General features: G+C 37.0%; 1 protein-coding gene across 2 annotated transcripts in view; it reads right to left on the bottom strand.

The window, feature by feature from the left end:
* The window catches only part of PLOD2 (procollagen-lysine,2-oxoglutarate 5-dioxygenase 2), a 102,226-nt gene that overhangs the window by 20,698 nt on the left and 67,352 nt on the right, over positions 1–14,176 (bottom strand). For both annotated transcript variants that reach the window (XM_024769145.1, XM_024769144.1), the window contains exon 8: positions 2,118–2,219. In XM_024769145.1, the coding sequence (XP_024624913.1) occupies positions 2,118–2,219 (102 nt within the window). The remainder of the gene's footprint in view (positions 1–2,117; positions 2,220–14,176) is intronic.

The following is a 14,176-nucleotide window of genomic DNA, read 5'->3' on the forward strand; positions in this document are numbered from 1 at the left end:
CAGGGAAAATGAGTAAAAACTAGATGACAACTCTCCCTTATCAAATGATGTGATGCATTTCATTTAAATTTTGTAATAACCTTAGAAGTTATTTATTACCCCAAATTTACACATGAGGAAAATGGGACTTAGAAGAGTTAAGCAACTCAGAACACATAACTTAGTAGGTAAAGAACTGGGCTTCAACATGCTATGTCTCCATTGTCAATCTAAGCTCATTTTTATATACTAATGATACTAAGAGTACAACAGTTAGCTATTATCAAGGCTTAGCACCTCATATATATAATTTATACATATAAAATATCATTATATATACACATCTATATAATTTCATTTAACCCTCCTACCAATCCTCTGAAATAGCCATTATCATTTTTACATATAGAGAAACTTGCCTACGGCCCACACCTAAGTATATGGTAGCCCTAGATCTTAACTACCCACATAATTTTAATTTTTATATCCTTGTTGCATAATTACTACACATATAAAACACATAAGAAATTTATTTTGCATAATAAAATGTTTTTCCTTTCTAACAGTCTATAAGACAAAAAAGCTTAGCTTAAGAATTAGGTGATTTTCACCTATATGCAAAAAATAAAGACAAAAAACTATAATATAAATATTTTTCAATCTTTGCACCAGAAAGTTTATGTAAAAGGATACTAAACAGATAAAAAGCTTTAACTCTCTCTCCAGAAGACTTTGCAAAAAACGATCAGGATGAATTTTTAAACATCTTCATGATGCAGCTTCAGTCAGAAAGTTTCTGGCTTTCTTTCCAGATAGGAAACATGCAGTCTGTTATTTGAGAGACTGGCCAAAAAGTCTTATTTTCAAGTAAAATAGGGTTATATTCAGAAGGTCCTAAATGTGGACAAGTTACTCTTTATCCTCCTTTTTAGAACAGAACAGAAACTATTTAATTCAGGAGTCTGAGTGCTTTACAGTGAGAGTATTTTTGTATTTGCATGGGTACAGGAGTCACCAGAACTATATTAAGGTGAACTTTATTTCTGTCTATACTTATCTGGCATGCTGTAGATACTCAATAAACCTATGGTGAATGAAGGAAAGAATCAGCCTTAATGACAAAATCATCCCTAGAATTCAACTGTTCATACACATAATCGTCTTCCAAGTTACAAGAGAAATTTTTTGGAAGAAAAATGTTACTATAGGATATCCTAAAACTGCTCTGGTTGATGAGAGAAGGATACATAAAATGTTTAATAGACACATAATCATTACTTTCAGTTGCTCATTTACTCTCAATGTATAAACGTTAAACTATAGCTATAATTCTCTATGAAACACATGCATAAGTAGCACTGTGTCTGGCATATAATATGTACATTACATCCAGGCGAAATTGCACAGTGATCAAGATTATAGGATCTGGAGCCAGACTGCCTAAATTTAAATCCCACCCCCAACACTTAAAAAAAAAATCACATGCCTTAAGCAAGTTACTGAATGTATATATAACTCAGTTTTCTCATCTGTAAAACTCAGTCAACAGCACTACCTACTTAAGGGATTTGTGAAATTAATATAAGTTACTATCTATAAAATATTAAAACAGTCCTTAGTCATATAATATTATTTTAAAATCATCAAATTTGAAAATCAAGCACAGATAAAATTAGTCCATATAAATAACGAAGCATTGTACCTCAACACTTTGACCAAGTTACCAGACTAAAATAAAACAAGAGCACCCAATCATAGCAAGCTAGTAAATATTAACAATCAAGCCCTTTTCGCTGGGGTCAATTATTAACTGGTTTTGCTGGAAATACACAAATCCAGCAACTTTCGGAGTCATCATGTTTTAGCTTTTTAAATCCATTATCTATCATATTATTAATACTATAAAATAATGTGCTTTTTTTCTTTTACAAATTATTGTATTTCATGACAATGTACTTTTTTGTAATAGATCTTTATTAGAGTATAATTGCTTCACAATACTGTGTTAGTTTCTGTTGTACAACAAAGTGAATAAGCCATAAGCATATATATATATCCCCAACTGTATGACAGACTCTAGGTCCATCCACCTCACTATTTTTTATTACTATGCTTCACATAGAGTCAATTCCACTTACATCTACTGCAGACAAGTCAATTGTATCCACTTCACAAAGAGTGCAGCCATTGTCTTGTGTCCATGCATTAGGTACATAGTTTCCAAAATAATTCAGGAGAATCTAGCAAAAGAAGGAAAACTGTATTAACAAAAGTAAACCTTGGACTTCCCTGGTGGTGCAGTGGTTAAGGATCCGCCCGCCAATGCAGGGGACAGGGGTTCGATCCCTGGTCCGGGAAGATCCCACATGCTACAGAGCAACTAAGCCTGAGAGCCACAACTACTGAGCCCGCACGCCTAGAGCCCGTGTTCCACAACCACAGCAAGAGAAGTCACCGCAATGAGAAGCCCGTGCAGCGCAACGAAGAGTAGCCCCCGCTCACCGCAACCAGAGGAAGCCTGCATGCAGCAATGAGGACCCAACACAGCCATTAAATAATTAATTAATTAAAAGACCCCTCTCAAAAAAAAGAAGTAAGCCTCTCCCATCAATGTGCTTTCATTCTATAAACCTCTAACTTCAAAGCATGTTTTCTGAATTAGGATATCCCCTTAAAATTCTACTAATACAGTGTACAGTGAATGGGGCAGTGCCAGTGTGTACAGTGAATGGGGCAGTGCCAGTGTGACCTCCTACCAGCCATCACCACACAAAACAAATATTGTATACACTTTATCACCAAAAGGCACTAAACTCTTCTCGGAAACTATGTTACCCACTATAACCCAGACTTCTGGGCAGTGATTCAAGGGCACCAACAGGAAGAAAAGAAAGCCTGCAGATTAAAACAGATCTAGAACAAGTCCTAATTAGAGCCACCTCACAGATCATATCAATAATAAACTAAAGTGGGGGTAGAACAAGATAGCAGAGAAGGAAGACCCTGGGCTCACCTCCTCCCAGAGATACACCAAAATTACAACTACAGATAGAGAACCGTCTCTGAGAATGACCTGAAGACTAGAAGAAAATACTTTCCACAACTGAAGATAAAAAGAAAAACCTACAATGAAACAGGTAGGAAGGGCAGAGATGCAGTCTAATCAGAACCCGTGTACCCAGTGAAGGAACCCACAAGTGGGAGGGGTATCACAGCCCCAGAGGTCTTCCCCAAGGAGCGAAGGGTCCAAGCCCCACCTTGGGCCCCCCTTCCTGGGAGACCTGCACCAGAAAGATGAGCCCCCATAACATCTGGCTTTAAAACCATTGGGGTTTATGCTCAGGAGAGCAGAAGGGCCGTAGGAAACCGAGACTCTGCTCTTAAAGGGCACATGCACAGATTCACTCTTTCCAAGTCCCAGTGCGGAGGCAGCAGTTAGAAAAGTGCCTGGGTGATATAAGAAAGAAATTCATTTACTAATTTTAGGGCATGTGCTTGAGGGGCAGGGATCTGTTGCAACTTTCTCTGGGTATAAAGGGGCTGGCAGGTGCCAGTGTTTTTATTTGTTTTGTTTTTATTTGGCTCACCTTCTACCTAGCAACCTGGCACTAGCAGGTGACATTTCTGACTCTCTCCATCAAACTTAATAGTACCATTTGCCCCACCCCGGTTTGCCCATGGACCTGACACAGCCAGCATTCCTCCAAAGTGGCCCCCTACCTTGCCAGTCCCAACAAGCACCCTCATCCAGCACCAGAGCCCCACTAAAGCAGCCCTTCACCCTGCCAGTCCCAGCAGGTGCCCTTGGTCAGCACCAGTGTCTGCCCAAAGAGGGTCCCATCCCATTGGCCAACCCAGTACACCAGAGTGCCCACAACTGTTGTGGCCAGGCCTTATAGCCAGTTGTACTGGGGACCAGCCCCATACACTAGTGCACCCACAGCAACTGCAGCCCAGCCACAACAGGGGGATGCACACAGCCCACACAGAGGACGTTCCTGGAGCACCTGGCTCTGGTGACCAGGAAGGACCACACCACTGGGCCCCGCAGAACACCTTCTATACAAAGCCATTCTTTGAAGACCAGGAGATATAGCTGATCTACCTAATACATAGAAACAAACACAGAGAATTAGGTAAAGTGAGGAGACAAAGGAATATGTTCCAGATGAAAGAACAAGACAAAAACCTGAGAAAAAACTGAACGAAATAGAGAAAAACTAGAAACTAGAGGGAACCACCAGCAGATTAGATGATGCAGAGGAAAGGATCAGCAATCTGGAGGACAGGGTAATGGAAATCACCCAATCAAAATCGCAAAAAAGAAAAAAGAATTTTCAAAAATGAGGATAGTTTAAGGAACCTCGGGAATAACAATAAGCATTCTAACATTTGCATTATAGGGGTCCCAGAAAGAGGAGAAAGAAAGGGACAGAAAACCTATTTGAAGAAACAATGGATGAAAATTTCCCTAAACTGGTGAAGGAAATACATTTGAGTCCATGAACCCCAGAGAATTCCTAAAAGGCGAATCCAAGGGTATCTTCACATATACACTATCATTAAAATGGCAGAAGTTAAAGATAAAGAGAGTATTAAGGGCAGCAAGAGAAAAACAACTTGACACATACAAGGTAAAACCAGTGAGGTTATCAGCTGATTTTTCAGCAGAAAACTTGCAGGCCAAAAGGTAGTGGCATGACACATTCAAAGAACTTAAAGGAAAAACACAACCAAGAACCTCTAGCTGGCAAAGTTAATGTTCAGAATTGAAGGAAAGATAAACAGTTTACCAGACAAGCAAAAAGTAAATGAGTTCATCACCACTAAACCAACCTTTTAAGAAATGTTAAAAGGACTTCTTTAAGCAGAAGAGACAAGAACATAACCAGAAATATGAAAATTGTGCAAGAGAAAAATGCCACCAGTAAAGGCAAATACAAAGTAAAGGTAATGGATCAAGCAACTATATAGCTAGTATGAAGATTAAAATAAAAAACTAGTAAAATCAAATATATCTACAATAATTATTTAAGGATACACAAAATTTTTTAGATGTAAAATATGACATCAAAAACATAAAACATGGCAGAGGGGAGTAAAACTGTAGTGTTTTTAGAATACACTCAAACTTAAGCAATGATCAACTTAAAATAGACTGCTATATACATAGGTTGTTACATAAGAACCTCATGGTAACCATAAACCAATTGATATTAGACACACAAAAATAAAGAGGAAGTAATACAAACATTAACTGTAAAGAAAGTAACCAAATCACAAGAGAAGAAAGGAACACAGAAGAACAAAAATAACCAGAATACAACTAACAAAATTGCAGTAAGTACATACTTATCAATAATTACTTTAAATGTGAATGGACTAAATGTTGCAATCCAGAAAATAGGGTGGCTGAATGGATAAAAACAACAAGATCCATATACATGCTGCCTACCAGAGACTCACTTCACATCTAATGTCACACAAAGACTAAAAGTGAGGGGATGGAAAAGGGTATTCCATACCATACAAACAGACATGAAAAGAGATTGGTGATAGCAATCCTTATATCAGACAAAATAGACTTTAAAACAAAGACTGTAAAAAGAGACAAAGATATTACATAATGATAAAGGGATCAATCCACCAAGAAGATAGAACAACACACACATGTACATACACACACCCATAGGAGTATCTAAACACATAAAGCAAATACTAACAAACATAAAGGGAGGAACTGACAGTAACACAATAATAGGATAAGACCTTAACACCTCACTTACATCAGTGGACAGATCATCCAGATAGAAAATCAATAAGGAAACACTGGCTTTAAATGACACATTAGACCATATGGACCTTTCTTTTTTTTTATGTTTTCACTTTTTTTTAAACATTTTTATTGGAGTATAATTGCTTTACAATGTTGTGTTAGTTTCTGCTGTATAACAAAGTGAATCAGCTATATGTATACATATATCCCCAAATCCCCTCCCTCTTGCGTCTCCCTCTCACCCTCCCTATCCCACCCCTCTAAGTGGTCACAAAGCACTGAGGTGCTCTCCCTGTGCGATGCAGCTGCTTCCCACTAGCTATCTATTTTACATTTGGTAGTGTATATGTATCAGTGCTACTCTCTCACTTCGTCCCAGCTTACCCTTCCCCCACCCATGTCCTCAAGTCCATTCTCTACATCTGCGTCTTTATTCCTGTCCTGCCCCTAGGATCTTCAGAACCAATTTTTTTTTAGATTCCATATATATGTGTTAGCATATGGTATTTGTTTTTCTCTTTCTGACTTACTTCACTCTGTATGACAGACTCTAGGTCCATCCACCTCACTACAAACAACTCAATTTCACTTCCTTTTATGGCTGAGTAATATTCCATTGTATATATGTGCCACATCTTCTTTATCCATTCATCTGTCAATGGACGCTTAGGTTGCTTCCATGTCCTGGCTATTGTAAATAGTGCTGCAATGAACATGGACTTAATAGATCTGTATAGAATATTCCATCCCAAAGCAGCAAAATATACTTTCTTTTCAAATGCACATGAAACACTTCCCAGGACAGATGATGCACTAGGCCACAGAACAAGTCTCAATAAATTTAAGACTGAAATCATATCAAGCATATTTTCCAACCACAAGGGCATGAGATTAGAAACCAACTACAAGGGGAAAAAAATGCAAAAAATACAAACATGTGAAGGCTAAACAATATACTACTAACCAACCAATAGGTGACTGAAAAAAATCAATGAGGAAATAAAAAATATCTCCAAATGAAATGGAAAAACAAGGATCCAAAATCTGTGGGATGCAGCAAAAGTAGTTCTCAGAGGAAAATATACAGTGATACAGGCCGGCCTATCTGAGGAAACCAGAAAACAATAAACAATCTAACTTTACAGTTATAGGAACTAGAAAAAGAACAAACAAAACCCAAAGTTAGTAGAAGGAAGGAAATAATAATAATGAAAGTGGAAATAAATGAAATAGATAATAAAAAAAGAAAAAAAGTCAATGAAACTAAGAGGTTCTTTGAAATGATACAAAATCAACAAATCTTTAGCCTGATTAACTCAGGAAGAAAAAGAGAGCCCAAATCAATAAAACCAGAAATGAAGGAGGAGAAGTTAAAAAGGACACCACAGAAATACAAAGTACCATAAGAAATTACTACAAACAATTATATGCCAACAAACTGGCCAACCTAGAAGAAATGGATAAATTCCTAGAAACATACAGGCATACCTCAGAGATATTACGGGTTTAGTTCCAAACTATCACAGTAAAACGTATATCGCAATAAAGCAAGTCACAGAAATTTTTTGGCTTCCCAGTTATCAGGTTTGTTTACACAACAGTGTAGTCTATTAAGTGTGCAATAGCATTGTGCCTAAAAAAAACAATGTACATACCTTACTGAAAAAATACTTTATTGCTAAAAATTGCTAACCATCATCTGAGCCTTCAGTAAGTCATAATCTTTTTGCTGGTTGTGGGTCTTGCCTAATGCTGATGCTGCTGACTGATCAGAGTGGTGGCTGCTGGAGAGTGGGCTGACTGTGGCAATGTCTTAAAATAAGACAGCAACGAAGTCGGCCACATCAACTGACTCTTCCTTTCACAAATTATTTCTCTGTAGCATGCAGTGCTGTTTAATAGCACTTTACCCACAGCAGAACTCTTCAAATTTGGAGTAAACCTCTCAAACCATGCCACTGCTTTAAAACTACATTTACGTAATATTCTAAATGATTTGTCATCATTTAAATATTCGATTGTTTGCCATTTTATATGGCTGAGGTTCACGACACCCCAAAACAATTACATAGTAATATCAAAGATCACTTATCACCATAACCACTAACTGGTCACAGATCACCATAACAAACAAAACAATAATGAAAAAGTTAGAAATATTACGAGAATTACCAAAATGTGACACAGACACACGAAGTGAGCAAATGCTGTTGGAAAAATGGTGCTGATAGACTACTCAACAGATGGTTGCTACAAACCTTCAATTTATAAAAAACGTATGTGTGGGGATTCCCTGGTGGCGCAGTGGTTGAGAGTCCGCCTGCCGATGCAGGGGATGCGGGTTCGTGCCCCGGTCCAGGAGGATCCCACATGCCGCGGAGCGGCTGGGCCCGTGAGCCATGGCCGCTGAGCCTGCGCTCCGCAACGGGAGAGGCCACAACAGTGAGAGGCCCGCGTACCGCAAAAAAAAAAAAAAAAAAAAAAAAAACGTATGTGTGAAGTGCAATAAAACAAAGTGCAGTAAAATGAAGTATGCCTATACAATCTTCCAAGAATGATCAGAAAGTTATAAAAACTCTAAACAGACTCATGACTAGAAATTGAATCAAACATCTAAAAAATCCCAACACATAAAAGTCCATGACCAGACATCTTCACAGGTGAATTCTGTCAAACATTTAGAGAAGACTTAATACCTACTCTTCTCAAACTATTTCAAAAAACTGAAGAGGAAGGAAAGCTTTCAAAGTCATTCTATGTGGCCAGCATTACCCTAATACCAAAACCAAACAAAGACACTACCAAAAAGAAAATTATAGGTGATTATTACTGATGAACATAGATGCAAAAATCTTCAACAAAATACCAGCAAACCAAATGCAATAATACATTAAAAGGATCATACATCATGATCAAGTAAGATTTACTCTAGGGATGCAAGAATGGTTCAACATATGCAAATCACTCAATGTGATACACCTCATTAACAAAAAGAAGGATAAAAATCATATAATCATCTCAATAGATGCAGAAAGAATTCTGACAAAATTCAACATCCATTTACAACAAAAACTCTCAACAAAGTGTTATAGAGGAAACATACCTCAACATAAAGGCCACATATGACAAACCCACAGCTACTGTCATACTCAATGGTGAAAAGCTGAAAGCATTTCCTCTAAGATCAGGAGAAGACAAGGATGCCCACTCTCCCCATTTTTATTCAACAGTTTGGAAATCATTGCCAGAGAAATTAAGCAAGAGAAAGAAATAAAAGTCATCCAAGTTGGAAAGGAAGAAGTAAAAGGGCCACTGTTTGAAGATGGATGGCATCATACTATATATAGAAAACCCTAAATACTCCACAAAAAAACTATTAGATCTACTAAATGAATTCAGAAAAGTTGCAAGATATAAACAATATACAGAAATCTGTTGCATTCTTATATAGTAATAATGATCTATCAGAAAGAGAAATTTAAAAACAATTTCATTTACAATTGCATCGAGAAGAATAAAATACCTAGGAATAGATTTAACCAAGGAGGTAAAAGATTTGTACTCTGGAAACTATAAGACATTGGTGAAAGTAACTGAAGAAGACATAAATAAATGAAAAGATAAACTATGTTCACAGATTGGAAGGATTAGTATTGTGAAAATGTCCATACTACCCAAAGCAATCTCCATTCAGTGCAATTCCTATCAAAATACCCATGACATTTTTCACAGAACTAGAACAAATAATCTTAAAATTTATATGGAACCACAGAAGATGCCAAATAGCCAAAGCAATCTTGAAAAAAGAAGAACAAAACTGGAAGTATCATGCTCCCTGATTTCAAACTATACTACAAAGGTACAGTAATCAAAACAGTATAGAATTGGCACAAAAACAGATACATAGATGAATGGAACAAAACAGAGAGCCCAGAAATAAAACTATGCTTTTATGGTTAATAATCTATGACAAAGAAGGCAAGAATATACAATGAGAAAAGACAGCCTCTTTAATAAATGGTATTGGGAAAACTGGACAGCTACATGCAAAAGAATCAAACTGCTTTCTCATACCATATACAACAATAAACTCACAAAAGATTAAAGACCTAAATGTAAGACTTGAAACCACAAAACTTCTAGAAGAAAACATAGGTAGTACACTCTTTAACACTGATCTTAGCAATATTTTTTGGATATGTCTCCTCAGGCAAGGGAAACAAAAGCAAAATAAACAAATGAGACTAAATCAAACTATAAAGCTTTTGCACAGTGAAGGAAACTACTATCAACAAAACAAAAAGGTCACCCACTGAATGGGAGAAGATATTTGCAAATGATATGTCCAATAAGGGGTTAATATCCAAAACATACAAAGAACTCATACAACTCAACATCAAAAAACCAAACAACCCAATGAAATATGGGCAGAGGACCTGAATAGATATTTCACCAAATAAGACACACAAATGGCCAACCAACACATGAAAAGATGCTCAACATAATTAATCACTCAGGGAAATGCAAATCAAAACCACACATGAGATACCATCTCACATCTATTAAAACAGCTATTATCAAAAAAAAATAACAAGTGTTGGCGAGGATGTGGAAAAAGGGGAACCCTCATGCAATGTTGACGGGAATGTAAATTGGTGCATCCACTATGGAAAATAGTATGGAGGTCCCTCAAAATAATCCAGTAATTCCACTTCTGGGTATTTTTTCCAAGTAAACAAAAACACTAAATCATAAAGATACATGCACCCCTATGTTCACAGCATTATTTACAATAGCCAGGATATGGAAGCAACCTAAATGTCCACCAATATATGAATGTATTAATATACAGAAATGGTGATACATATATAAAATGGAATATTACTAAGCCATAAAAAAGAATGAAATCTTGCCATTTGCAACAACATGGATGAACCTAGAGAGTTTTATTCAAAGTGAAATAAGTCAGACAGTGAAAGAAAAATGCCATATAATTTCACTTACGTGTGTAATCTAAAAAACAAAACAAATGATCAAACATGACAAATAACAGTCATAACAGAGAACGAACAGGTGGTTGCCAGAGGGGATGGGAGTGGTGAGGTGAGAGAAATAGATGAGGGAGATTAAGAGGTACAAACTTGCAGTTACAAAATAAATGAGCCATGGGCATGAAATGAACAGCATGGAGAATATAGTCCAAAATAATGTAATACCTTTTATGGTGACAAATGATACTTAGATTTATTGTGGTGATCATTTTGTAATGTATAGAAATATCGAATTGCTATGTTGTGCACCAGGAACTAACATGGTGTTTTAGGCAATACTTCAAAAACAAACAAGCGAACAAACAATCTCACAGAAAAAGAGATCAGATTTGCAGTTCCCAGAGGCAGGAGGCGGGGGAGAAGAAACTAGATGAAGGTGATCAAAAGGTACAAACTTCAGCTATAAGATAAATAAGTACTAGGGATGTAATGTACATGATAAATATTAACACTGCTGTAGGTTATACATGAAAGTTGTTAAGAGAATAAATTCTAAGAGTTCTCGTTACAAGGAAAAATTGTCTTTTCTTTTATTTTGTATCTATATGAGATAATGGATGTTTACTAAATTTATTGTGGTAATCATTTCATGATATATGTAAGTCAAATCATTATGCTATACACCTTAAACTTATACAGTGCTGTATATCAATTGTAAGACTGGAAGGAAAAAAAATAAAGTACAATATTGCTTCCCCACTTACTCCTTTCAGATCTCTCAGAGCATCTCCTTCGTGACTTATCTCCCCTTCTCCTTAAGCATCTTTTGGCATTCATTTTATATGTAAAATCTGAGTCCTTGTGTATGTTTTGGGTTTAGGAGAAGGTGAGGGAAGATGGATGACAGAGAGAGGTAAACACACTGAGAGATGCTCTGAACCCTCAAAAAAAAAAATCTTGAATATATCTAGAGTGTAAATATTTTAGGGAAAATTCTGCCAATCTTCTTTTAAAAATTACTACACATTCTACTGCAATTTTAATATCTGTAGTGGTAGGAACAGTTATAGTTTTTAATTTTTTTATTATTTCTTGTCATAAACTATAATTATCTCACCTCAACACAATGAAGCTGAAGCAAACTAGCTTTGGCTGTAATTTTATATTACTGTTAAAGGGAAGCACCTAAAATCCTCACTATGTTTATACAATCATTAATTTTTCACTGAAAATGCGAAACGAACTCAAAAGAAAAAATGTTTACACATTAAATATGATGGTCAAAAATGTACACAAGTGCCAACTGACTTTTTCTAGCTTCCTAAGACCCTAAAAGAGATGTTATGGTATAGAATAGATGAGGAAATTAGTCCAGTACCATTTTATCCGATTCCTCTCAAATATCTGGTATTCTATCCAAATATTTCTATTGTACTAAAACTGGAGCAAATGCTATTGAAACAAGTACCGTATTAATTACAATGAGAAAACCTTTGTGTTTTACAGATATTGTAGACAGTTCCATTATTCTGTACAGCACAATCATAAGATGTGGAAAAGATAACTCATTCACATCTCTATTGAACTACATAATTCAGGAAACAAATTATTCAATACAAGGCAGGAAATATGTAGTTATGACATTCATTAATGATATTTCAAGAGTCAATGTGGTCATCTGAATTTGCCTCTATAACAAAAACAAAAATTTTACTGTTGTCAAACTAAAGTGCAAACATTAATTTAATCATTCATGTTCCATATAATATTATGGTTTTGAAGAAAATAAAAAAGATCCATGTGAAAATGGATTCTCTATTAAGCATTATTTCTAACAGGAATTTTTTAAAAGGCTAGTGAGAAATTTTTTAAAGCTAGTGTTTCATATATCCTGGGAAAGAATTTTTTTAAAAGAAAGAAAAAAAATCCCCCACAGAGTTGGACATATCTAGAATTCCCATCTATATATAAACACTGGCACTTTCCTCATCTCAGAAATCTCATAAGAAATAAATATTTATTTCATGAATTTTGATCTCATAGGATCCCTGTGTGAATATGAAAATGATCAATATCTTTTTTAAAAGGTTAGAGCATAGAAGGCATTACATTTAGTTTTCTCAGAATTAAAACTATATTATAACTTTTCTACTTTCTACTTTTCACCTATATTTGATTTTCATACATAATTAAGACTGGAAACCTCCCTCTTTTAGATCTCTCATCACACAGGCAGAGGTTACCATCACCACCACCCTCCATTTACATCTGTTTTCTTCATTAAAAATCTCAGACATTTATGCTGGCAGCTTTGGAAAGTACAGAAAACTGTTTATGTAGTTAGGCTGTTATGGGCAGTCCCCAGCTACTAGGTGGTAGTACTTTCCTGATCCTTTCTTCACAATATCAAAATGGTTCCAAGGGTGATGTCATGTCATTGGCAGAGAAACTTTTCCAACTGAATCTTTTCTTTTTTACTTTTCTCTTTTTCTTTTTCAACTCATCCAATTATTCAAGGTCATAGTGACCCAAGCACTGAGGTTTATATGCACAAAATTATGATACCTATTTAGATTGTAAATCAAATTCGTTTCAGAAATGACTTGTTTTCATGTGCAAATTAGGCGATGGGCTCTTCTTACATTTAACGTGTTTGTGTAAAGATACTACCAGTAGAGGACTGGCAGCGAGAACACAGCCTGAAGGGGTTAGTGCACCACGACTAGCCAGGAGGGAGTCCGGGGAAAAAGTCTGGACCTGCCAAAGAGGTAAGAGACTTTTTCTTCCCTCTTTGTTTCCTGGTGCCCGAGAAGAGGGGATTAAGAGCGCTGCTTAAAGGAACTCCAGAGACAGGCGCGAGCCGCGGATAAGAGCGCAGACCCCAGAGACGGACATGAGACGCTAAGGCTGCTGCTGCCGCCACCAAGAAGCCTGTGTGCGACCACAGGTCACTCTCCGCACACCTCCCCTCCCAGGAGCCTGTGCAGCCCGCCACTGCCAGGGTGCCGGGATCCGGGGACAACTCCCCCGGGAGAACGCACAGTGCGCCTCAGGCTGCTGCAACATCACGCCGGCCTCTGCCGCCGTAGGCTCGCCCCGCATCCGTACCCTTCCCTCGCCAGGGCCTGAGTGAACCAGAGTCCCGGAATGAGCTACTCCTTTAACCCTGTGCTGTCTGAGCGAAGAACAGAAGCCCTCCTGCGACCTACACACAGAGGCGGGGCCAGATCCAAAGCTGAGCCCCTGGGAGCTGTGAGAACAAAGAAGAGAAAGGGAAATCTCTCCCAGCAGCCTCAGAAGCAGTGGATTAAAGGTCCACAATCAACTAGATGTACCCTGCATCTGTGGAATACCTGAATAGACAACAAATCATCCCAAATTGAGGAGGTGGACTTTGAGAGCAAAATATATTATTTTTTCCCCTTGTCCT

The sequence above is a fragment of the Neophocaena asiaeorientalis genome, unplaced genomic scaffold (genome assembly GCF_003031525.2).
Source record: "Neophocaena asiaeorientalis asiaeorientalis breed wild unplaced genomic scaffold, Neophocaena_asiaeorientalis_V1.1 scaffold118, whole genome shotgun sequence".
NCBI lineage: Eukaryota > Metazoa > Chordata > Mammalia > Artiodactyla > Phocoenidae > Neophocaena > Neophocaena asiaeorientalis.